We start from the raw sequence: 23,188 nt of genomic DNA on the forward strand, positions 1-23,188 counted from the left end.
TACAGAGAAAACTGCATGGTTCAAAGTGTAAATCTGATGTGATGTGTAACGGGATCAGGCATTTCTCCACCGGCTGATTGCCCAACAGGAGACAAAACCTACTTCTAAACAAGCTTCCTCTCCCTTCCCAAACCAGTGGGGAAGGAAAGGTGGTAGTCAGACAGGCTCCTGTAAGTCCTAACTGGAAAACACTGTGACACATACTAAAGAAGGGGTTCATCCCATTTCCAAACCCTGAGCTTCTCATTGGGCATTTACTTAGCAGATTTAGACTGCAACTTGTTCAGTGGAAACTGAAAACCATTCATTTCTCTGAAAGGTGCAGGATCAAGGCTTAAGTCAAGATAGGTCTATCAATAAAAGTAATTTAGATTATTGCATAGTAAGAAAAACCCTACTGATGATAATGTAATAGTTCTTGCCCAGAAGGTCATCAATCAGCCATTACTATTTCTGCAGTACAAAGAAAATGAAGGGAAGCTCCGTTTTCTTTTAAGTATAAATGAAGTTTGCTGCCAGAACAGTGTATCACATTAACCTGCAAATTATTCTAACTTACAACTCATAAAGTAGTAAACCCAAAAGAGAGACTTTCCTTAGATATAAGCATACTTTAAATGGGCTAGTGATTAACAATTAAAAATCACAGCCATGAAAAGGAAGGATGGTTGAGCATTCATGGAAGTATTAAATCACAGCCTTTACATTTTTGGCATAATACTGTGACTGAGGTTCATAATTATTTTAGCTGCCCCCCACAAGACCTTGGCTACATTTAGAACTTCACCCCAAACCCTCCAAACTCAAACAAAACATTCTACATAGATCCATCAGTGGAAACCATAGGCCCTAAGGCAGCAGAGATTGTTCACATGCTTGAATATCAATATTTGGCTGAAATGCACTCCAGAAAGGATTTTTTACACTATCAACTATGACAGCAGGTAAACCCTGCAGTCTGATTTAGTTCTGCATATTTTAAAGGCGAAGAATCAGCAAAGTCATGTTTTTATAAATTATGTACTGTATACATGACAGTAACATCTCTTGATGGCTTTTAAAATTCAAACTACAATTTGATGTACTTGATGTCTACCAGTACACATTCTGACTAACACCTTTAATTACAGCAAGAGAGCACAAGCAACCATTTAATTCTACAGTTTTACTATAAGCTTTAGAGTGTTAGACTATTATTCCTTCATGTTGTGTTTAATATAAAACAATAAGCACTTTCAAGAACTCTGAGTAACGTATCCTCCAACTATAACCACCCCCGTGAAGTAGCGGAGAAGTTGTAAGTATACTCCCTGGTCTATTTTGACTGTCTTCACTATGTTTTAAGGCCTAGGCTACAAAGTCTCATTGGCTTTGTTCTCAGGAATGTAGCTTCCTTGTCACTAGCAATTAATGGTTTTCAAGAATAATGTTTAATATTCATCACACAACTGGTTTTGAGAACTTAATAAGAAGCAACCAACTTGTGCTTGCATTTTCAAAGGAGCCTAGAGATTTAAACAATGAACCCAACAAAAGATTTCAGGTGCCTCCTCACCAAAGCAGTTTCTACAGCCCTCACATGCTAAACAAAGAATGGAATTTCTGTACTTCAAACTCATCTCGGGAGGTTAGCTAAGATGGTCAGGCTCACTCCTGTGCCCTGGGGAATAAGGGGCCTTCCTTGATCCATGCCACTGGCTCTTCTAAATCTTTTTTTTTTTTCTTTTTTACTCTAACTGTTCAGTAAACACAGCGCTCACCCAAGACACAGCAAACAGGCTCATTTCTCACCTCTGCCTGAGAGCGTGCAGGTTGGTATCCCACACCCACAGGCAGTTACTCAAACCAGTGATCAGTAAACTGATGCAGGATGCTCTATCTTCTCTACTTCCAACTGCAACGGTTGAACAATGGAGAACAGGCACAACTCTTTTGCAGATACTCACCTAAACTAGGGAAAATCTGGAATACCTTCTCTGTTCTAATGAATACAATCTATACTAAAAAGATATTAGACAAGTTGACTATGTAGCTAACATTTTAAGGCCTGGCACACAGGTGAACATGCTCAGATGGGCAGAGGAATTAAATCCAGGTGTCTCACATCTTTAGCTAACACTAGCCCCAAAATCTGTACTAGTACAAAATGGGGGCGGGAAAATCACGGCCTGTTCCTTCTGGCTCTCATTTGTAAATACAAATATTCTCACTTACAGCTTTGTAGTGGAAAAGTACTTGTCTCCCACACGCTGGACAAGTGCTACTGATCAGCTGGTAACTAAGACATGAACAGGATGCTGTTAAATCCCATTGCAGTGTATAGAGAAACATTTGAGCAGACAATCTGGTATTGAAAATAGAACTCCCTGCTTCCGTTTCTTCTAGGTAAGGATATCAAATTCCCACAATGGAAGGGGGCTTGGAAAACAAACAAACAAACAAAAGTAGGAAACTATATCAATTGGTAATTGTGTTATTTCCTTTCTCTAAAGCACCTTTAACCAGCTGCATCACAAATCAAGGTTGACTCAAGCTGGAAAACTCATGGATTAGGTTTTTCTTCTAAGACCTCATAAACAACCTTCTCAGCTGTACTAGAATGTGTGTCAATTGGGAAGTAAACTCCTATTGATTTCGTCCATCTATGTTTAACAAATTTCATTCTAACATCGTCCACTAGGTTCACATTTCTGTATTTTGCCATCTGGATCTCATCTTTATAAATACAAGTTACATTCACCCACTTGGCTCACTTCACGTGTAGAGACTTGTTAAATGGCTTTAGAGATGATTTACTAAAAAAGCTAGAGTTAAAGATTTAACATGAAAATAGATTAATTTAAGTACAGAACTTCTTACCTTAATGTCAAAGTTATGTTATGAATGACTTCTGGCTTCCCACATTGATCAGCTGATTTCTACCTTACTCTCATTTGTTCTCTGGCTCTATACATCTGTACTAGCACATAAATTACTCAGAAGGCACCCAGGTTCACAGCAACAATTTAGTCACAGATTTCAAACAGCTGAAGTACAAATGTGTAATATCAGAAAATTAGAAAGGAAAAAAAAAGAGAGTCCAAACACTAGTGCTATGTTTCTGAAGCAGTATGGAACACACTAACTGAGCCCAAGATAATGAAAGTTTAATTTAAACTAGTTTTCTTTGGTTTACTGACTTGTGTTTTTCAACAAAACAGTACCAAGCTCCAAAGCAACAGCAATCTGAATGGATTTACCCACTTAGTTATTTCAGTTATATTTTCAAATGATATTTCAAGTTTGTACTTAAATGCAAAACTCTTCTCAGTTTGAAAGAAAAAAACCAACCAATAAACTGACCTTGAAAGAGTTACAGTAGGAATACAAACAGCATACCAACTAATTGCACCTGCCTCCTCCGGGTCAGCACAGCACAGAGCTGTCGCCTTTCTGGCTCATATCTTCCGTTCTCAAGAGATACAGATCCATGCTTGGCATTGAAATTTTGCAATTTATTCCTCAAAATGATGTACAGGACTGTATGTTTAAATATGCTTTTTCTCCTTCAATGTGTAAGAGAGAAACAGGAGGAAGCCTATGTACAAGAAAAAACCCCAGAGCCCTGAGCTTGCTCCTCCTACAAGGATGTGGCATCTATATCCTTAACACCTTCACATGATATGTAAACATCCCTAAAGGTCTCAGGAGTGAAAGATTAGGGATGAATGAAAGCAGTTGCATTCTCTTCATCTAAATCTAGACAGAACTGACAAGACATAACACCAGTTCAGGACTCTACGCCCTGATACCTGCTGCCGTAACTCTGTCCCAACAACATGCCACTAGTTATTGAAAAAGGAACTCCTGATCCTTAAAGATTCTACAAAGTACTTCATACTTCACCCAGCAATTAAAAGGTACATCCTGGAGCTGTATTGCCATAAGCATTGTCGAACTGCCCTTTCAGCAAATGAACCCCTACCCTGTGCTCCAGTATCAATTTGAAAATGAATGTTTTTTAAGTGTAGTAAAAAGGAGTCAGTCAAAAATCTATCTGGATAACTTCTGAAACATGCTGTCAAGCAGTTGGGCTAATTTTGACTATTAAAGTTTTCATTTGACTAGAGATCTAACAGCAGGCCCACTGTCTTCAAGAACTAATATTGCCTCTGGCTGCTTCTCAATACCAACCAGCAGTCCAACTTTTTCTGGGCTAAACTTCAATCTCTTTGTCCAACTCGAGCTAGGCACCAGCTGGGACACAGAGCCACACCATCCTCAGCAAACGGGCTAGGCGAATCACACTGTCATCACTGTAGCTACCTGCAGACTGAAGGAAAACTCAAATAGAGACGTTATCTAACATCACAAAAGTGACCCAAAACTCTAGAGATTTTGGACCCCTTTACAGCATGTATCTAACAGATTTGCAATCTCATGTCACAATTAGTTGGCATCTCACTCACAAGCTGAGGAAGATCGAAGAAAACAGATGCAAAATGGGGGCTTCACTGTTCTCTGAGAATGTCATAAAACACAGACCTTTGTAATTGCTTCTCAGCCTATATCAGGGGAACAAAAACAAACTCTGTATCCACTGCATTTGCAATTATTGAGACTGCAAAAACAATCAAAAGAACTGGGTTTGGCTTGGTAATAATTTCTATTCCCTCCATGATCTTATTTCAACTGTTATGTGCTATTCTCTGACCTTGTTAAAAGCCACCTTGCCAGAAGCCCACCACTTCCTCATCTGAATGCACTTGTCACCAAAATGAATTACTACCTTGCATTAGTGGTTCAAATAGCCTGATAGGAACTGCAGGAAGAGCAGAAGATGGTGCAAAACTCAAAATGATGTACTATCGATAAAACACTAGAACTCCACTTGTCAAGGACTGTAATTAGAGTTGGGCCAAGGCAATGTTAGCTCAGCTGCCTCTGAACACACCTGTTTCAATTTAATTTGTAGTAATTAGGAAGCCTAGGGCACCAGGAAAAAATGCTTTTCAGTTACTGTTTCAAATAGCTGAGTTTTCAAGTGCCATTTAAAATCCTGTTTTTCAGAACAGACTGCTGACTTGTTAATGCTAGCAAAATGAAATAAAGCAAAATATTTTTAGCAGCAGGAAGTTGTTACTTGCTACTGCCAATTACATGCCTTGTACTTGAACAGTGAAATTTTTTCCCCTTTGCTTATTCTTCAAGATAGGTAGAAGCTGGCTCAAGTCTCGGTGCATGAGGATTCGAGCAGAACTTAGTCCCCTGGAGTTGGCCGACACTTCTGGAGCCATAGCCAACACTGGCAGCAATCTGCTGTGACAGAGCAAACAACAGTGTCCTAGATCCACTCTTCAGAAAAGGGGGAAGGAGAAGATTAAGCAAGAGACTTGGATCTATTGACTTTGGCAGAAGACTGAATACCTTGTCATGCTAATAAAATTACTGAATTTGGGGAGGAGAATATGGGACAGAGGGGGGAAAACAAAAAAACCCATTAAAATTACATAAGAAGAGATATTTATACTCTGAGTTAATTTATCAAACTGACACAGAGATGAATCATCCACCATTAAAATAATGGGATACAAGTTTTCTTTATATCACAATCATTATTTACAACTCTCAAAAATTCACAGAGGAGTCAAGTATCCTCATCTTTTAATTTAAAATGTGATCTTGAATGCCAAAGAAAACTGTTGGCAAAAATAAGTTTCTACAGGAAAAGTGCCCAAGAAATGATTTCTTCAAAACAGGATAGATCTTAACAATCATGATGGCACTCTTCCTTTTTTTTTTTTTTTTTTTTTTAACACCACCATGTTACCTGAGGTTGAAAATATCTGAGTTGTACTCATCCATGATTTTCCTTTCACTCTGATGTAGCTACCACTAGATACACCAGAGTTTACAGTGGAGAAATTGTTGGGCTTCACGTAAAGCCTGGCTACAGTAAGAAAGCGTGGTTGTGGCAGTCTGGATGTTTTTTTTTTTTTTTTTTTAAACCTACACTATAAAGCATAGAGGGCTCAAGCAACTCACATAAAGCTAGATCTCTGAGTAACAAAACAATGAGGATGGGTAATAACAAAAGCCTGTGGTATAGCTAGACACAGGTGCTTATGACTTTTCAAAATATAACACAAACCTCAGTTCATTTTGAGGTGACGTACAACTCTGCTTTGATGCAAGTTCATTCCCACGTGCTAAGAATCCAATTGAAGCCAACACAGCTCCTCTCTGTGAACTAACTTGAACATATGCATGTATTTCTAAAAGTAAAAGTTCATTGTTTTAATGATTGGCCTTTTTCTGCTGCAATGCTGTTAGAAAGACAACCTTACCACTGAATATTTTTCCATCTCTAAGCACACACCAAAACCAAAAGCTTCCTGAATGCTGTTTTCATTATTTAGGAATGTTTTTAATATTTATCAGTCATTATTTTCCATAGATTGAAGTGGGTGTGTATTTAAAAACTGGACAAGAAAACAGAAAAAGAAATCCATATGATAAAATCAGTATTAATAGTCAGCACCATCATTTCACCACTTAACTGAACTTTATGGAATATAACAGCCTCTACCTGAAGCTGTGCTTTTATAATGTATATGGGACACCCATATACATGCCATACATGACCTTAAAACCATAAAAATCAGAAAATATATGAAAGCTGCATCTTCTTTTATTCATTTGTCTTTGCTACTTCAACAGGCAATTTCTTTATAATCCAAGTTTTTAGCTTTTCTATTTCAGTTCTGCTTAACTCATGATTAAGGTTTGGAAAAGTATGAAGTGACGTTGGTACTCCCAGTGACTTTAACATCTTGTTGGTCTCTTCACCCCATGAGTAGAGAACTAGTTCATCAGCAGTTCCATGACACTGAAATAATTCTGGAAGAACACTTTCATTTCTTTTCAAAGCCTAGATGGATAAGAAACACTGTCAGACACATCACTAAAAATTTTAAAGCAATAGTTACTATTACATGGTGACAATTTACATAACATTTCATTTTTTAACCTCCATTTCTGTGGTCATATTGTACTATCTCTACGAAAGCAAACAAGGAAATATTGGAAAAAGGCCTGCACTTCAAATTCCAGTGTGCAAACTCTTGACAAATGATAGGGTTTACTTTAAGGTCTATATCCCTCTCTAAACAGGAGAAATAGAAAAAATTCATGACAGTAGATGGAGCCCATGAGTATTATAATTCATCACAAACTTTCAAAGAATAGTTACACTTACATTGATTCTCTAACAACTAAGGACAACTTGCAAAGTATTTAATTTGTTAATCTGCCTTCTATGCTGACTTTGAATAATTGTACTGTCTGTACAAAAAAGCAACCAAACAACATGTAAGGACAACTTTAAAGCCTCACTTCCCTACTACTCTGCTTATCTATTTCTAGAAAATATCATAACTTTAGAATATTAATCAACTGCCTCAGATTAATAAAAATGCTATACTCAGTTTTGATTATCATTTTTTCCTTTTACCTAAGCAGTTCTTCTGTAAGGTCTACCACACACTCACCTGGTAAACAGCAGAGTCTTTATTGAGAAAACTAGACAAAGCGAAAACTCCTGGCAGATCTTGATGAAACCTATATGCTAAATGCATTGCCATTCCACCTCCCATCGAAAAGCCTCCTTGGATGCAAAAACAACAACAAAAAAAAGAAACAAAGACTCAATTTTGCTATTTATCTTTGTAACCCAGAGTCCAATTTATTTTTATCTTCAGACTTGTTTCTTTTATATACAACGCAATCAAAAAACATCTTGAAGAACATAAAGGTTACAATGATCTTAAATCAAAGCATCATTCAATTAAGAAGTTGCATAGCTACGTATTGCTGAAGATTGATCAGAGAGAGGAGAAAAAAAAAAAATAATCAACCACAATGCCATTAATTTAGAAGCCATTTGTGTATGGTCCCTACCAGGTAGCTGAACACTGTGACCAGATATTCTGTGATGTTAACAAAGTAAAACTCTATGAAGAGATAATTCTCACTGCTTTTTTATTCAACTTATTTTTCCCTCTAAGCTACCAGCATTCACACGTGAAAGATCTGTAGCACTCTTCTACAAAACCAGTGAACATTCACCACATTAGACTGGTACACAGACGCACAGAAGTTGAGTGCTTTTTTGTTGGTACACCTTAGGATATGTAACAAATAGGGAAAAATTGCAATGTACCCCACCTGAGCTCTAACAGGATCTCTTTTGTGTGCCATATGTCTCTTCAGCCGCACTAATTCCTTACACAAGATAATTCCTCAGGGATGACTTTTACATGACAAATGCTCATTCATTAGGAAAGAAATCCAGATCACCACATTACTTCACAAGGACATAGCACATAGATTATTATATTGGCTGTATCCAGATAGTGACTACGGTGAAGAATGACTGGCTGCCGAAATATCTTCTAGCACAGAGATGGCAACCAGAAGAAAGGATAGGACTGCAGGTCTAATTAGAGCAGTGTTAGCATCCAGAGTACTGGTGATAGAATTGGTTTGTGCCAGGTAGTTAACTGGTGTTAATTAGCTGCAAAATTCTGAGCCCAGACCTTTTCACACATGAGACATGAAATTAGGGACTGAAAAAGAAATGCACAAATAGTAGACAAAATACAAACCATTTCAGATTGTTATAATTTTTAAGTAATTAAAATGAGATTCCAGAATGGGAACAGTTCTTTTTCAAGGGCTCCCAGGTAAGCCCTCTGGGGCTGACTTTTATGCTACACCGAAGTTTGACATGGGTGCTAAACAAAACCCAGCCAGGAAGCAGTGCCCCTGTAGCATCGAACCTGAGCCCAGTGACATCCTACAACTTTCCTACTTCACTGGATCCTGGGACCACAGAGGAAATCTCTGGCGCGCACAAGCTCAGAGGCAGAAAATTATGCACTTCATAAATATCAACTGGGTCACGGTGAGACTGTTCCTAACGGGGCATCCTCTTCCAGCATGTTTATCTGCAAGTCCCAGCAGGTCAGAGGCCCTTCTAGCTCACACTCCATCCCACGTTATGACTGCAGGATTTGGCCAGATCTGTGTAGGAAATTTTCCTGAAAACACTAGATGAGCCCAGACATGAAGTGTTTTCCTTCTTTCTCCCTCACAACATTATTTTTTGTTTTCTGATGAATTTCTGATCATAATTTCTACTGAACTTCTAATTCTTCTTTCTACTTATTGTAACCTTGTAGTCTTAAGAGATGATTATGGCCAAAAGCGGTAACTGTAAGCTTTGCTTTCCCATTTCAAACATAGTGCTTGATTGAATTAGGAGAGCTGTGTCCTCAAACTAGGAGATACACCTGGGATCCCCCTTGCTATGCATCTGGGGGGCTGATAATACCCTGATATTTATCTTTGGTAAATAAAGCCAGGACCTGCAATTGACCTATGAATTGATCTTTAACCAGTTCAAAGTGAAAGGCAGTATGTCAAAGTGCCCAGTGGCAGTTCAGAACCAAAAGTAGTTAAGGAAAAGCAGGAATGAACGTGGGCAAACAAGTTCAGAGCACACCTTAAAAACTCACACCACTCACATCACCTGAAATTTTGAATAAACTTGTCTTCATAAAAAATAAAAATATTGAAAATACTAATGCAAGTCTTTCATCTGCATCACTATTTCCTACCAGACATGTTCTCATCACATGTAAGAGAATTCTACAGTGAAAGAAAAAAAATATATTGCACAGGTGTCATTGTAATCACAAAAATTCAACACTATTGACCCCACATTCACGGAGAGAGAGATACAGCCTTCTAAGAAAGTATATAACATCCAACAGCTACACAAAGTTACTATGTAAACACCAACATCTTGTGCTAAAGTTTCCTTTATTCTCTTCTGTGGAATCTGATCACTTACTTATTTGTTTCCTTTTGATCTTTCTGAATAATGCTGCCATCATCCCCAAACCCAAAAAGCAACAGTTATATTCAAAGACACCATTTTGCATTTGTTTACAAATAAATACAGATATACTTTGTGCACATACAAAATGAAGTCCATTTTAAGGATTTTAGAATACAGGAAAAAAGCTGCATTGAAAACTCATTACTAGTTTGTAAGTGATTTAATCTAAAATTTTGTACCCAGTTAGTCACAATCTGGCAACACTATCTGCAATTACTCACCAGCAGTCTTTGACAATGCAGTCACCTTCTGTTTAAAAGAATATTAGGTAATGGTTCTTTTATGTGGCTCATACTACTATGAGAAAATGTAATACAAAGGACTTGTTCTTTGAATTCAGTACCACAACAATCTCTAAGTAAACGCTGTATAGTAAATGCTTCAGGAACAATTTGAATAAGCATTTGTAGTTGGACACAAATTTTGTCGATTACAAGAAATATTTCACTATAAGTGTAAATTTTACATAACACATAAAAGACTTGCTCAGACAAGAACTTTTATAAGAATTCAAGTTTTGGATTAAGGAAAAATTAGAGGCAGGTATGGCTATTACACAAAACAAATGTACGAAGCAACAGCCAGAATGTAGGCAAAACACAAAAGAAAAGCACAAGTATGCTTATGTACACCAATGATTTCAGCATAAAGAATATGTAAACCTCACAACATTGCTAAGCAGATTGTGTTATGAGTGTTAAATTCAAGATCAAAAATGACACAGCAACATTTCAACCTTAGATGGGCTGAACAAAGCAAGCCCTTTCCTTGAGAAAAATCTACATTCAACAAGTACAACGGGTGTGCATAGAAGTTCAGAATTTTCCAATAGGTTTCACAGAAAAAGTACCTTCTTTTTCCATTTTCCACTAAATTTCTATTTTTAAAGAGATCTATGAATAATGGTTCAAAACAGTTAAAGTGTGTTGGTGCTAAAATGCTCAGGTTACAAGTTCAGGAAAGCACCTATTTGTATGAACTTTCCTGCCTTACAAAGGTGGTTTATGCAGAGGCTAAAAGGTAAGCACATATAAACCAAGCTCAATTAAGTAAAGCACTTTTCTTTCAGTTAGAAAGAAACTTCACTCAAGTACGCACTTATGACCTCAAATCTGCTTCTGTGTTGTGCTGGTTTCTAGGCAATACCCCTTTTGCAGAGAGAAGAAAGCTGCTTCTAACTTTGCTAGTTGAGAAAGTTCGGCTGAAATCACAGGACCATCACACTTCCAAATTAAAGAATCTGAATCGGAAGAAAACTCCCATGCAATACTTACTAAAACCAAAACATTCTTTGCTGGAGTATCATCTGTAACTATGTTAAGGTAATCCCAGCCATACGGTGACGTAACACAGAGTGAACAGAGACTGAATTTCTCATATGTAATCTAATTCTGCTTGAATAAAATAGAAACCCTCATCACAGCTGCCATTTTTCAGTGATAAAACCTTCTTTCCAGACCTTTTAAATGGCCTTTGGAGCCTTTTAAACATCAAAGTGTTCATATAAAACCTTGAGCTCACTTCTGCTAAAGATCTTGATTTATATTAATTTGCTCCTCATTTGTATCCATCTGAAATGATGATGACACTTCAACATTGTACGGAATTCAGGAAACCAAGTATTTACCTACTGTCAACTTCAGCTTTATTCATTTCTTTGTATTTGGTCTAACAACATTTGGGTTTTTACCTCAGAAAATGACTGACTTTATTATCTAGCACAAAGGTCTCTTTATTTAGTCTCTCTTGTGTCCTGTATACATGAGAGAATGCTAAAAACTCTGCCTTCTCCCCCACACTCCAGTGCCTGCAATGATCCGTTTCTGAGTTCAGAAAGCTCTTTAGGTTTTCATTCTTTACAGAAAAAAACACCTCTCCAACAAACACAGATTTGACATTGACAATTGCTTCCTTAGTCATATAGATCCGACTGCAAAATGCCTTAATCAGTTTGTTATAGATAATGATTATGGACTTAGGAAACAACCAATGAGATCACTTTTTCAGTCTTTCCAGTATAATTTTAAGACACTATCAAAGCTGTTTTCCACACTCGAAATCACAGCCATAGGAAACAAACTTTAGTTATTAATCATGTTTAGTGCATGAATTCTGCGATGTGCATGGAGTACAGATCTTCTGCTGCTTGCAGAGCTGTTCTTGCATGAATTTGAGTGGCAGAGGTAGAAACTGCTTTGTTACAGCACAGAACCAAAAAGTGGAAGAGGAGAAGCTAAGCCCCAGACTTTGAGAAGGATTAGGACTTGAGTTTAGGGGCGGGTTTTGGGGTGTTTATTTTAACCAGCATTTCTTTGCTAGTGTGTCTCTAGTAGTTCTTCATTTTCCCTGTATTTCTTCAGATTTGTCAGTACAGCTCGGGTAACAGTGGCTAGAGATGAATGCTACAGTGTACAGTGCCTGTGCCAGAACAGTGCAAGGAGAGACAAGTACTCTAATATTGTATAAGGCTACACCAGCACAGTTAGAAACTGTCTGCCCATTCTGTTATCATCACTATATATTACATACCCTTGTCTCATTTTCTTTCCATTCTCCCAGCATTTTTCCTTCTCAATTTCTCCTTTCTTTAGATATTTCAACTTAGAGTTATTTTAATTAATTTGTTATCAGGAATTTTTACCTGAAGTTACGTTTCAGTTTACTTTCCCCTCTCTCTAGGGACTTTCTGTGATTTACCTTCTATTAATGGTAACAGGAAAACCTTGTTCTACACATCATCTGCAAAGAAGCTGACTTTCTGTTTTGACGTTCCTTTTTCATCCATGAATGGAAGCATTATATACATTTAACAGTGTTCATATACGAATATCAGTGAAGAGAACAAATGCCAGTGGAACAGCAAATTCCCTTCTCCACAGAACTCCCTGAACACTGCTCCTGTGTAAGCGCTCAAACATGTACTTTGTCTCAAGTGAATTTTCTCACAGCAGTGATTTTCTCCTTTTACTCTGTTCATGAAACTTCACTAAACACTAACCTTACACACTAGCAGAACTGCAATGAATGGTTTCCACCTTTGATAGCCTTTTTATTCTGTTTGTTACTCAGTAACTGAGAGTCTTTACAAGAACAAAGGCAACTTCCCTTGACTGGTTCAGTCACTTCCTCCTGCTCGGAAAATGAACCAATTTGCTATCCAACTTTCTCACTAGCCAAAACACATTTTGAAATGAATATTTATATGGTACAAGTTTTACCGCTTTCTTGTAAAAACAAGTATACAATAGTTTCTAATGTACCAACTCACAGTAAAACCAGAACCAGTTACGGTTTTATTTTCAACTGATGAGGGTAGTAGAGGGGAACCCAACACTGTACCTAAGGAATCGTAATTTTTAGCACTTGAAGGAAAATATAATCCATGAAAAGTCTCAAATCAATTTCTATTAAGATGGTACTCTATCAAATATATGGCTTGCTTTCTTTACCTACCGTGTTTTCTTGGTTGTTTCTGAGGATGACAGCAGAGCTGCTGCAACACTTACCTCTCAATTTAAAGGCAGCATAACTGCACAACATGGAAAAAGGAAGAGAATAACCTACTCTTTATGCTCATGGTATTAATGATTTTGAACCAAACCACAGAAAAGAAACCCAAAAACAGGCACTCTAAAGCAAAGAATAGTGAAGCACAGGAACAGGTTGCCTTGGAAAGCTGTGAAGCTTTCATTACTTGAGATATTTTAAAACAAGTCAGAAAAGCAATGGTAAGGGTTTGCCTAAATAGAGCTGAACCTGCACTGAAACATGAAGATGGATTAGTGAACGCCGTTAAGCCTAACTCTTCTGTGATCTTATGCGCATGACTGTGAAGAAAGTACAGGTCAATGTGCACGCTGTGGCACGTCTGCACATGACTCTCAAGCATTCTAGAAGTCTGTTTAATTTTGCACAGAATTCGAGCAATTATTAAAGATGAATAAGCACATGTTTTCAAGAGTTTCTACCGAGGCTGAAAAGATGAGAATTCGAATCACTTCATAATTCTTTTCCTCCCAAAGCCATTATCTGATGATTATATATGATGACAATATCATGATTAAATTATTTTTGGTTTTATTGCTGTGAGCGTTCTGTACTCCTAATCCTCACTATCATTTGCTAAACCTGTCATTCACCATGCAGATTGAAACTAAGAATATGCCACATTTCAAAAACTCTTGTCTCTAGATAGATTAATATGGACATTGTCAAGAGCCAGGAAACAAAGTGAAAAGTGGTGGATCCTACTCTCTGATTAAAATTATTACCATTTTACCTCCTATTGAGTGATTTATAAAGGAAACAGAAACATTCATTTGTTAATGTCTCTTGCTTGTGCAACAGGAAATAAAAAGTTTCATAGAGACCCAAAAGAAAAATAAATGGCCAGTTCAGGTGCAAACAAGAGTTTTCCCTGAAGTACAAATGCAATGCAAATTTACATTGACGCACTGAAAATTAATAAAATGTTTGTTGGTATTATGAGGGAGTTGAACTAACAGCATAATTTAGATATACCACAAAGTCACGTAATGGGTGGTACAGAAAGAGAAATCTCATTTGAATTGCAGTGAAAAATAGCAATATAAAACCATTAATTTACTCTGTGAGAGCAAGGTAGTAAGTGCCTCTAAACAAAAGACAACGATTTCCTAATAAAGACAGAAGATACAAGATGAGTGACAGCAAAAGGCTTACAAGCCAAAGACACAAAATACCAAGATTGTAGGTGAAGTAGTTTGCCCAACAATTATTGTTGATTTTTTTTATCTTCCTGTATTTATAGAATCATCTTTCTCTGCAATGTCGAAGCCAAGATATTTCCTCTCCATCCCATTCTCACATACACTGAGAGAGATGGAAATGCTAATATTTACAAGAAGCACACAGCTTTCATGTTACTTCCACCATGGTTCAGTAGCTATGTAAGTCTAGCAATAAACAAAAAGTGGTTGTGTGTCTTGTGTTATTGTTACAATACAAGGGGTCAGGAATCATGTATGTATTTCTTGGCACACAGTCAAATCTACAGGACTGTTATGGAAAGTTTATTTTTGCTGGCTGCTTAAACAAGTGACTACAGGTGGCAGAGACCAACGTGCTTGGATTAGCATTTCTGCACTACACAAAAAGTGACCTCTAGAAGTAGGAAAGTAGCACTAAATTAAGAGGGGAAAAAAAGAAAACAAAAGGACTGTCTTTCACTGAAGTGTAGTTGACTAAATTAAGCACTATCGAAATGCTCCAAATGTGAAGTGAGCATTTCTTTCAAGACCTTCTAACATATTCTTGAATAAGATTGTCAAAATCTTTGACAATTTCCACCTAAGAGGAGTTATTTTATAGTGCACAATCACTATGGAAGCAGTTAAAAAAATATCACAAAACCAAACACAAGAAAACAAAACAAAGCAGACCCACCACCACCTGAAAAACCAACTCAGCTTTAAATAGAAAAAGAAATGATTGTCCCACATTTTAAACTGTGGTTATTTGCTTGTTTAGTAATGAATTCAGGCATTTATACAGAAGGAATGCATCCAGTTTTTAGGAAGGGATGCTATCAAAGCTCTAAGTGTCAGAATATGACTAATTTTATCACCCTCTTTTATCTCCAAAGTCAATATAAACCTACTTGCAGGATTATTTGCAAGAATTGCTTTAGCCACAAAGGCCAGTATGAGTAACTCTACAAGAATGTTTGGCTAAAAAGTGAATTATCAAATTCTGGGGATAATTATTTTTTAATAATTATACATCGCAGTCAGTCTCCTTTCCTTCCTCTTCCAAGGTCAGGGGAACTAAACCTTAATAAACCAGAGTCTACTTCCTTCAAAAAAATTCTGTATTATTAGGAAAGCAACTCATGAAACTGTCAGGAAATGGGAATGGATAGATGAGCTGGGTACTGCTGAGTGCTGGTTGTTACACTAAATGGATATGGAGGTTTTAATAATAATTTTCTGGAGGTAAATAAAGTCTTAAGTAATTTAATTCTTATAGAAGTAGATACATAGAGCAGTTGTTAAAAACAAGGCTGCACCAATATTTTTCTTGATAAAGAAAAAGGGGAGTGGCATTGCACAACCAGGACTTCATTCCCAGCTTCAGAGTTCTGCCCTACAAGCAGCCACTTGTGGATTTCAGAACTAACTGTGCTACTGAAACAAACAGCGCAGGCTATAATTTCTTTCAGAACAAATGATCTTACTGTACCCACAATATTGAGCCTTGTGGAAAGTCTGAATAGGTCCAGAAGGAGAATCATCCCCCAGAACACCAGGTGTTTGGCTTCTCATTTTCCACTGCTTGAGAGCCTGCTCCTGCTTCCCCTCTCTTCCCACTTGCTCTCCTTTGCACAGTGCTCCCTCAGATCTTGCCTTCTTATCCCACACCTCTGAGCTGTCAGCAGCTACCCACCTTCCTGCTTGCCTAACACCTCTCTCGCCCTCATCTAACAATATCTGACACTCATCCTCAGCCTGTAATTTCTAGTCTGCTATTCCATGTAAAACCATAACCTTCAATCTTGTTGCTCTCCTCATACTAATTTTGTTTTCTTTCCACTCATTAAAACTCCCACTCATTACAAAATAGACAGCCCCACAACCCATTTCTCCTTAACTCTTTAACAACCATCTCATTCCCTGTAATTCCTTCTTCACACAACTGCTCTGCTCTGTTGGCTCCTGTGACCTACCTGAAAAGGCCCCCACTGCCCTTTACAGACTCCCAAGTCCTCCAGTCTCTTCTCTCAACTATTTTGTCTCTATTTTCCATAAGATACACACCAGTATTCCCATTACGGTTCTGTAACACAACTCAACATCTCTGAAGGCACTGGGGAAATATTCATAGCAACATTTCACGGTGGTTTCCTCTGCTATAATAGTCTTATTTTACCCTTCGCCTCAAGAAGGCTGCCTCCTCAATTCTATCACACCAGCACTCACAAATCTGCTGTCTGCTCCCTATCCATTACCTCAAACCTTCTCTTCTTGTACCAGATGGATATTCTTGACTTTTTCAAAGAAAAATCTAAAAACATCTGACTGGACTAAGTTCTTAAGACATTCTAAGCAGGTGACCTATCTTACATTATCTCCTGCACATCAATCTTTCCCAAACTTGGAAAAATTTAAGGCCACTCATTTCTTCTTTTCCAGTGAACATTACCATTTGGCGCAGACATACTGACTATACATTCATAACCAAACCTTGGCTTCATATTGCCTTTCAATCAAAAACGTTATAAAGCTGCCAGGTACCTTTAGAGATTTTCTGTTTTCTGGTAAGAAACAATGCCAGAAGATGGGCAATTATTTGCACAAAGTTGCATGTAAAACAACTAAGAATGCCACGTATTGCTGACTCAGACTGACACTAAACCCAGCCTTTATGCACAAAAACCTTAAAGAACTGTTAACCTTCATTCTCCAACGTATCATACACTGGTTAATCATCAAAAACAGTGCAGAGAAGGCACAAAGTTCTTGTGGAAGTACACTTAAGCTAGTGCAGGCACAAGAGATGCAATTAATTTTCCACTAGTGAATTTCTTACGCATCCACACGGTTTCCCTTTTGCACTTTGGAGGCAGCTAATTCATTGCTGCCTTATTTTGCTTGTTGCATGTATGTTACATACAACCGTAAGGATGTATGCACATAGTCTCTGCCAAAGAGGCAAGAAAACAGTGCCTTACTCTAGAAGCCTGAAATCAAAGCTTTCAAGAGTGAAAAAGTAAGTATAATTATTTCTAATTTGCAGATGAGGAATGCAAATACACAGAGATGGGGACTTCCAAAGAATCTATGGGCTGAAACAATTGGTGCATACCAACTGCCTTATTCTGCTTATGGCTTGTAAAGCAACTTTTACACTCTGCAGTTTCACTAGATCTAATTTTGAAGGCTACAGAAAAAGGAGAAAAGCCTAGTAGCAAGTTGGATCTGTACACAGAACACATCCCAGCTCACCCTACAGAAAAGCACCTGCGCTTCTTCAGCTGTTTCCAAGCCAGCAGGTATAACACGGGAAAGACAGATGAAAGAGACTGTGCTGACAGCCATCCAAAACAATGCATTCTGCAGCCAGGGCGATGAGCCAGAAAGGGAAAGCAAACAGAGGCTTTCAAAGAGCAACATGGGGCTGGACCAAGAAAACACGTAGGCTGCATGGTAGTGGCTCCACCACACGGGATTTTGTTGGCTCGACTCAGCTGGCCATAAATGTATAAATTCACACATTAAGAGTTTCCCCCCTACCCCACAACCTGAAATAGTTTGTGGTCTAGGTATAGGAGAGGGAACCAAAGACGTGTGAATTCTCATTCCTTCTCTGACACAGGCTACTCCATTCCCTCAACTCCAGTGCCTTAAAATCCCACTACCTGTTTCACATAAGTACTGTGACAGTCGCTGGAAATTTGTGGAAATTAAGAGGGACAGGAAGACAGACACATAAGAATTATGACAGCTAATACTTCATTTGCTACCAAGTGTTAAGCTTTAGCGATGTGTAATGTGAATTTTTTCCCCATGAATTAACTTAATCCAAAATGATTAGAAGAGTAAGGAAAAGCTCATGATTATTTATATGTTACATCTCCACTCTCTAAAATACAAGTCATTTTGGGAAAGCATGTTTTTCCATCCTCAAAAGGGGTTAAAAGGAAATCAGAAAGCTATGCACTTTTTAAAGTAAGTAATTGCCCATTCTGTACTTTAAATAACAATTACAAATTACTTTTTACAATAAAAACAGTTTTAAGGTACATTTTGCTTGCAGTTAGCCACATTTCCCACCTGATACAGGTTTAAACAGTGATTTAATATTCTTGAGGACTGGCTACTGAAGGGATGTTCAGCAGTTATGCAAGGCACGCTCCTGAGCTTTTAGGATGGAGATAATCTCTTAAGAATTTTAAAAAAAAAAAAAAAGCACACTAAAAAGAAGTCTTTCTTACCTATTAGTATCCTATTTTTTGCAATGCCATTTTTAATCTCATCGTTGATCAAGTCTGTAAGTCTTCGGCACATAGAATCAATACTTTCAATATGTTCTGGACAGTCATTAGAGATCTTATACCTGTCAAACCACACAGTGGAAGAGGCTCCCTTCATAGGTGTATATGGCCTGGAGTGGTAGAAGGAGAGAAAAAAAATTATTAACCAGGCATAAGAGCAAAAGCCTACAGTATATAAAACAACAACAATAAAACAATAAACACAATTAAGTTTCTCTCCAGTAAAGGAGAGAAGGAACCTCTTTTGGGTCTAACTCAATTCACATCCAGTCACATTGCATTTTCTTGCATTCACAACAGTCCTTCAAGAATGAAAACAACATTTGGAAGCTGTATAAAGTACAAGTTTCAGTCAGTTCAATGTCAAGGTTGATCAGATCAGCTAAACATTCTAAATCCAAACCCTGTCAAGAGGTTCTTAATCAAAGTTAAGCTTGAAATCCACCTTGGAATAGACAAACTGAAGTAACTGCTACACATGACAGCTTTGCAGGAGCTAACATATTTATGGGATTCACTTATCTTACTCTTGTTGAAATTGACAGGAGGTGGACTTCATGAACCTATAGGTATTTACAAAAATATATTCCATCTGTCATCTTTTCTTTTTCTTAAATCCAGCCATCCTCACCTTAATGGGGCAGATCTCATAAAAGTAAATGAAATGCCATGTTGCTTATTGGATTGGTGTACAGACATAAATTAGAGACATAATGATACTTCCCCCCACAATACTGTGTTGTCAGATTAGTATTTTAAGTGCTTTAGCATGCTTCCCAATCCTCACACAATCAGGGAAGCTGCAATTCAAAGCAGGCTTTTCTGTGTTTTTAAATAGAGAAGACTTGAAATCCCAAGAAAGGTGATCTAATTGCCTTGCAATGGCTCTACAATTTAATACCAAACACACTGCTTTGAGACCAATGCTTCATCACAAAACCAAGCCCCCTGAAATCCTTAATTGCTATGTTTAATCAGGGGGCACATTTTTCTTTTTTACGTAAGCTCAGATCAGATTACAATCATTGCCTATAAACAGACAGCCTTTGATAAATTTGTCTGGATGGGAACGCACTGAAAATGCTAACATTGGCTTCTGTGCTCTCTCTGGATTATTTTTTCAGTGCTAGGATTGAACAAAACCACAACTAACCTAAAATGAGAAAGCCACTATTTCAATTATTCTTAATGAAGGAACAAATTTTATCTTTATTAATACCAAAGAGGTTTCATATATGTAATTGGCTATTTCTAAACCAGAAATACTGTCACTAGTACAAGTGTAGAAGAGGCAGTATACTATTTGTATTACTCAGTCACACAAGTCAAAAATGAAAGAACACCAATTTTCTTCTGCCCGGTGCCATGAATGTGAAATAAATAAGGTCCATGACTTAGAAGCTGGTAAGTCAAATATAAAGAAAGAGGCAATGAACAGCAACAGACGGGTACAGACAGACTACACCATTCAATCTTTTTGAGGACAGCTTCAGGAACAAGTACCTAAAATCGAACGTTATTCAAAATGGCATTCAAGTATGTGGTCAAGTTTAGTACAGTGTGTGCCTTAAGCAGCACCTCATTTGCTTAATTCAAATCAAACCATACACTTAAGCACCAGAATTAACAATTATATTTTTGTGATGTACAGCAGACTAAGTGTTTGGGCAAATAGCATTTAATTCACCGTTTTAGTTTCTCTCTCAAACACTGGTTAAAATGCTTAACAGCCAGTGTTTCACTTTCTATTAAAAGCAGAGTACCTTATACTTGTGTGAGAAAATGTGTGTTAGGTTTTAGTATTATTACAGCAGGTTGACCCAGGACTTCCATAGAATGAAGATATACATTTGTATTACATTACAGAAATTTACATTTACATTACAGAAATATTAAAACAGGTTTCTTCAAATCTGGAAGACAGAATAATAGAATTTATAAACAGCACAAAATCCATTATGAGATTATAACACTTGATCAGACAATGAAACTCAGGACTTTTTACCAGCTGTCTTTGCAAAATCTTCAGTAAGATAAATGAAAGATTAATGTATTTTAACCCCACAGGAAAAGACTCCCAAGCAAATGGACAAGGTGCTTTCAGCTCTCTCAAAAACATCCTTGCAACCACTCTTGATTTCTCAGAAATACATTAAAAATAACCTTTACATAAAGCTGAGAAGTAAGATTCTTTTAATGGTTCACTCAACTGGCACATCTGTTTAAGTCATTCACCTTGTTCCTTAAATAAATCCCTTTATTAGCTGGCACACTACAACTCAGACATTACCACGGTAAACAAATATGTTTGGCATGGAACCATCTGTACAGCTCCAAGAATACAGCACAAAATTTTTTCATACAATTAAACCACAAAAGAAAAAAAATAAAAAGAATCCCTATGTTACAGTGACACCAGAGGTTGAACTGAAATACACAAGAGTAAAGAAATACAATGGAGTGAAAACTCCATCCAGTAAAATCAGCACGGTCAGTTAAGGACCGTGCTAGACCAAATGGTCAGCTTTAAGTTTAGGGGTTTTTTGGGTTTTTTTTAAGTTTAATAAAAACTTGTAACATTAGTCCCGATGATTTTTTCCTCTGTGCCTCACTTTCATTACTCTCTTTTCCAAATGATACTAAAAATAAAGCTCCATGTCTCTAAAAGGTGGGCTGTTTCTGCTTCTTTGTTTCTGTTTCGTTAGGTTTTCAAAGGGGTAGGGTGTATAAATTGTGGGGATTTCTACTAATCAGAGAAACAGCAATGTTATGGGTGAGAAAAGACCATAAATGACTTTTTCTACCCACTGCCAGTTCCTTAGCAACCAGCTAGTAGTGATTGCTTTATGAATTCACTACAGGAAAGTGACAAGAGGCAAATCAGAGTTCAATGTGAATCAGCTGTCCATTACGGAGTTTGAAAGACACTGTGGAATTCAAAGTGGCATCTTTCACAAGCTGGTGGGTGGATGAATGACACTAGCTAACCACTGAAACCCCTGAAAAGGCTGTAAAGCAAAAGCACAGAACAACAGACACATAACTTCAAACCCCACAACTGCTTGCTGTAGGGGCCATATAAAAACCACTGTCTCCAATTCTTCTGTATTGGAAAATACAAAGAGACAAAAAAATCAAGAGGAAGGATGTTTAAGAGTATGATGTAGTTAAAGGGATTAGAAATCCAAGATTATTGCCATCATGTTCTACTTGGTTTTCCCCAAGCATGACTAAGTGCTTATTGCATTCCACATGGTATTTAGTATATGACGAAAGCATTACATGTATGTATATCCATGTTTTCTTCATTTAATGCAATAGGAAAAATAAAAGGAAAATGTGAAGTTTATCCAAGCATGCTTCCATCATGATTATGCAGAATATGTTAAATTTCTACTTAAAGGAGATGAAAGAACCACCCCATGATACCAACCAAAACCTTTTCCATTTGTCCCTCAAACTCCCACCTCTAAAAAGACTTCTTTGTGTTAAATTTATGAATGAGGTTACGACTTACAGAAGTGAAGGCTTAATAACATTTGCTTGAGCCAAAAATAGTATGATAGGCACCATGCATGCTGCCCTACGCAGCGCCAATCCATCTCAAGTCTGACCTGCAGTACCCCTGCTGCTTTTCCAATCCTAGGCCTCTCACAGGCAGAGGCTGCCAATGCAGCTGAGCAGTGCCAAATTGTTTGGTGGTTTTGCGATATAGCCAAATGGGGACTACGATCAGACAAAACTTATTTCCCCCCATGAGCTGAGCAAAGATGCGAACCGAAGGGAAAGGCTGGAGTACCAGGCCATACAACACTGAGCGGTCCTTACCAGCCACATACTTAGAGACAAGGGATATTAGCTTAAATTAAGAAAAAAACCCAAACAAAAAACCAGACAACAAACTCTGCACAGAGACTTATTGGCCACAGAAAGGTATGTTGAGTGAATGTCAAAAAGATCCACAAAATAGCTGAAGAAGTATTTCTTTCAGAAGCTTACTTTCTGACTTGCAAAAAGAGAAGCACTGTCAGAATGGAATGCTAGACATCGCAAGGAATCTTTGACCTAGATTTTTAAGGGAATTATAGAAGGTAAGGTATACTTATTAAAACAAGTGGAGTCTAAATGGTTTTAACTTTACCACATTAGCTCCTGCAATGCCAATTTAAACTATCACTTTCTATTAAAAAAAAAAAAAAAAAGGTTAAACTGGG

General features: G+C 37.5%; 1 protein-coding gene across 1 annotated transcript in view; it reads right to left on the minus strand.

Annotated features, from left to right (window-relative positions):
* Window positions 1–6,648: 6,648 nt before the first annotated feature.
* LYPLAL1 (lysophospholipase-like 1) overlaps window positions 6,649–23,188 on the minus strand; it is a 25,063-nt gene continuing 8,523 nt past the window's right edge. Inside the window, exons 3-5 of the mRNA XM_014950558.1 lie at window positions 18,915–19,084; window positions 7,530–7,645; window positions 6,649–6,910 (exon numbers count right to left, since the gene is read on the minus strand). Of these exons, the coding sequence (XP_014806044.1) occupies window positions 6,671–6,910; window positions 7,530–7,645; window positions 18,915–19,084 (526 nt within the window). The 3' untranslated portion in view covers window positions 6,649–6,670. The remainder of the gene's footprint in view (window positions 6,911–7,529; window positions 7,646–18,914; window positions 19,085–23,188) is intronic.

This window comes from Calidris pugnax, unplaced genomic scaffold, assembly GCF_001431845.1.
Source record: "Calidris pugnax isolate Ruff unplaced genomic scaffold, ASM143184v1 scaffold24, whole genome shotgun sequence".
Lineage (NCBI taxonomy): Eukaryota > Metazoa > Chordata > Aves > Charadriiformes > Scolopacidae > Calidris > Calidris pugnax.